Source organism: Priapulus caudatus, unplaced genomic scaffold, assembly GCF_000485595.1.
Source record: "Priapulus caudatus unplaced genomic scaffold, Priapulus_caudatus-5.0.1 Scaffold570, whole genome shotgun sequence".
NCBI classification, from domain to species: domain Eukaryota; kingdom Metazoa; phylum Priapulida; class Priapulimorpha; order Priapulimorphida; family Priapulidae; genus Priapulus; species Priapulus caudatus.
Genome location: NW_014577631.1, coordinates 79,177 through 82,935, shown reverse-complemented (window position 1 = coordinate 82,935; position 3,759 = coordinate 79,177). Strand labels below are relative to the sequence as shown.

Here is a 3,759-nt window from a genome sequence, read left to right as displayed (position 1 = left end):
AGGTGGCAGCCTACTGGCGATGCTCAGCTGTTTCCTAGACGTGCCAGGTAACGTGCCTAAACGTAGTTTCTATTCTCAGGTTCAGGCGCCTTGGTGCGTAGCAATTTCGTGCGTAGGTAAAGTAAGATATAAAGATACTTTCTAGTTACATTGAGATGGAAAAAAAATGTCTAGCTGTCGCTTAGCATACTTGTATATTTGGGATCAGATGGGACTTAGGGGGAGTCTCACTTTCTCTTTCCCCTTGAGAGTGGAGAGAAAGAAGGGTAAGGGGAGACATGATAGTGTGACGGTCGAGGGATGGCATGTAGGAGAGAGAGGGTGCACGTTAAGGAAGGATTATAGCGAGAGTAATGGCTAATCATAGCAACTTTACGCGTTTTTTTATTCCAGAGAAAGGGATTCCAGAACCGCAGGACCAAAAAATTAACAAACACACGAAAACTCTGCAGCTCCAGCACAAGGTCACTGGTAAAAATTTCTACTCGCACGTCGACAAGATTGGGTCGCGTCTGTCGTCGCCAGATGTGTTACACTTTCAAGATGAGGGCAAGGAACTGTATACCTCAAAGTAAGCATAAAATTGCAACGGAAGATTTCGTCGTTGTAAGTAATTATATTAACTTATTATGGATCTAACTGAGATATAAACTTGATTTTTAGGTCATGATAGATGTACGTGAATATAGTAGATATTATGTTAATAGTATTTTGAGTATCGAGTGCCGACTACGAAATGCTGTTACTCATGTGTGCATTCACAGTGTTGGTGATTATACGTAGCTTTTCCTAAGTCCAGAATCGATATCAAACAGAATATTCTCGTCAATCAAGCGCGTAGCCAGGGGGGGGTACTGGGGGCCCTAGGACCTCCCCAATCAAAATAAAATCAATTGATTATAAAGCACTATTTTTACATTTAACTAAAAAAAAAAATTTTTGACCACAAAGTTTCAGCCACCTTGTTATTTGCTCGAGGACCCCCCCAATCAAAATTCCTGGCTACGCCATTGTCGTCAATTGTATCACCGCTTTCTTCGCGTGCCATTGTTACGTCTCGACGTATCGCTTCACTGGGTACCTAATCGAAATATAATCAACGTTACGCGCAGTCTTGTGTTGTCGTTGACCTGTGGGGTCATCCCGAGGTCGACTCACCCAGAACGGGTCGTGTTTCAGTTGGCCCTCGACGAGGATGAAGAGGGGGTACTGTAGGAGGCTGAAGAGGGCCGTGGCAAGCGACTCGAGGCCCACGAGGCTGCCGTAGTGCTTGAAGTGGAAGGCGATCGCGTAGAGTCCGCCGACGGCCGAGTGCACGAAGCCGCGGATGATCGTGTGGCACAGGAACGCGACGACCTGCAGCGATGAAGCGAGGGTCTCGTAATGAGTTCTGTGAGGCTGTTCTGTTCTGTGAGGCTCGAAAGCAATGTATTAGACAGCGAGCCGTGCAGCCGTGATTTGCACGGTCAGTTTTGAAACTGCACGGGCAAAAATGTGTAGCACGGCCTAAAATATTACGGCTGAGACACACATACAAAAAAATTGCACTCCCAAATATTTTTTCTGCACTCCCACAATACTCATTCCTGGCTAATACCCTGCTCGAGAGGGTTTGTAATCTGGGTTTGTAATCTGGGTTTGTAGTGTGGTAGAACCTGGCTGCTGTGCTTGAATTGTAACGATGAAGCGAGGGAGACTCTCTCATGGGAACCTCTGAAGGGGGGCCGGTACTGAGTTCTGTGAGGCTCAGGTTTAGAATGCTGGGCTGTAAAGCCTTGGGGCCCGTTGTCAGAAACAAAATTAGTCTTAACATTAGTCTTAACATTAACTTCGACTCGTAGGCCGTTGACCGAAACATCCTCGCAAATTTCCTCAGATACACGAATACATTACTTGATCCCAGTAAAGCCTTGGATTGCGGATCTCCGCAAAAGATATTTGCTCTCTCGGTCGCTAGTATCGACGTCAAGTAGGATGTAGCCATATACACGTTTTTTCTGCCCCACTGCACGGCATAAATCCTTTTATAGCACTAGTTCAGTGAGCACAACGGAGATTTATAGTGTTTACATCGCACGATGCCGACTTCTTTGACTCGAGTAACTGGGCAGATTTTGCTGGGTATATATAGGTGGGACCCACGATGACTCAGCAAAAACTATTTGTGTTCGATGAAGGTTGGCGCAGAAAAGCTATATCTGGGTAGGAAACTGCTACTACTAATACCAAGACAGGACAAGTATTTGAGATGAAAATGATGCCAAAACCTAATGTTTTCGTATGAATCGACCAGCAAACTTGCGCAAATTGAGCCGTGCTAATCATACGTACCTGCAAAGGTAAGTCGGGAACCAGGACGATGCTGCCAAATATCATCGTAATGCTGTTTGTGATGAAGAAGGCGTACATCGCGTTACGTAGTTGCCGGACCTTCACGTCGATCTTCACCGAACGACACGATTCGGTGGATCGAGTAGAACTGAATGAACTTCGCTCAGTGTCGTTCCCTGTTGAAGAAATATGCACAGTCAGAGAGAGCCCAAACCATCAACATGCTTTGAAAACAAATGCGATTTTGAAACGAAAATATTTCCTACACTCACTCGTAATTTGTGGCACGTATGTAACATTATATCCAATAGCGATCGCAATCGTTACCGTATTCTGCGACAATTGGAAGAAATGTCGCATGACCGAGTTGGCCGTATCAACACAGACTTCAACAATCAGTCTACAACACAGACTTTCAGAGAAAAGAAACATCGACTATACGGTACCAGGTCGTATATCATTCAAAACAGGACCTCACCTTCCTTATTGGCTTCGATATTGCGCTCGACAAACTTCTCCTTTGTCTTCCAGTCCATGAGAATACCAATCAGTGGAGCAGCAATGAAACATCCGAGCTGCATCATTCCAAAGAAGTACGTGTACAACTCGACTGCAAAGTCAAAAAACGCAAGTTCAGTTCTGCGGTGGTATGACAGCGCTCAGACACGTTTCTAAAGAGAAAACACATTCTATTCAAGAATTTTTCTACTTTCTTTCTTCTCATCTACTCCCTTTTCCGTTCTCAAAGCATGTGTCTCAATCGGTCATATACCTAAAAGCCAAGTTTCACAATCCACAAATTTCGTCACAGTCATGCTTCTTGTGCCTATACCTAGCTGGCCTCTCTTACACCCCCTGCCCCACCACCACACACCCCCTGCCCCACCACCACACACCCCACCACCACACACCCCCTGCCCCACCACGTACCACACACCCACTGCCCCACCACCACACACCCCCTGCCCCACCACCACACACCTCCTGCCCCACCACCACACACCCCCTGCCCCACCACCACACACCCCCTGCCCCACCACCACACACCCCCTGCCCCACCACCAGCGTATAGACACGTACAGACACACACGCACCTTGCTCTCTGTCTCCGCCCGACACTTTCATGAGGATCTGTTCTAGGGCTCCGATGAAGAACAGCAGACGCAGCTGGGTGATGCAGAGAGTGACGAGACTCCACAGGAAGATCGCAGAGAAGACGGCCGCCTTCAGCGACTGCCGTTTCCGATTGCGATTCTCCTGCTCCTCCAGATCGTTCATCTTGATGACTAGATCGGCGCTGAACGAACGATAATTATTATTATTTTTATTTATTTATTTAAATTTTTTTTATTAAAAACTGCGCGATGACCCCTCGGGTCTATGACGACGCGATGCCGCGCGATGACCCCTCGGGTCTATGACGACGCG

At 46.9% G+C, this 3,759-nt stretch overlaps 1 protein-coding gene across 1 annotated transcript in view; it reads left to right on the top strand.

Moving 5' to 3' along the window:
• The window catches only part of LOC106811741 (large neutral amino acids transporter small subunit 4-like), a 23,636-nt gene that overhangs the window by 12,893 nt on the left and 6,984 nt on the right, over positions 1–3,759 (top strand). The window contains exons 7-8 of the mRNA XM_014815455.1: positions 3–47; positions 394–571. Of these exons, the coding sequence (XP_014670941.1) occupies positions 3–47; positions 394–571 (223 nt within the window). The remainder of the gene's footprint in view (positions 1–2; positions 48–393; positions 572–3,759) is intronic.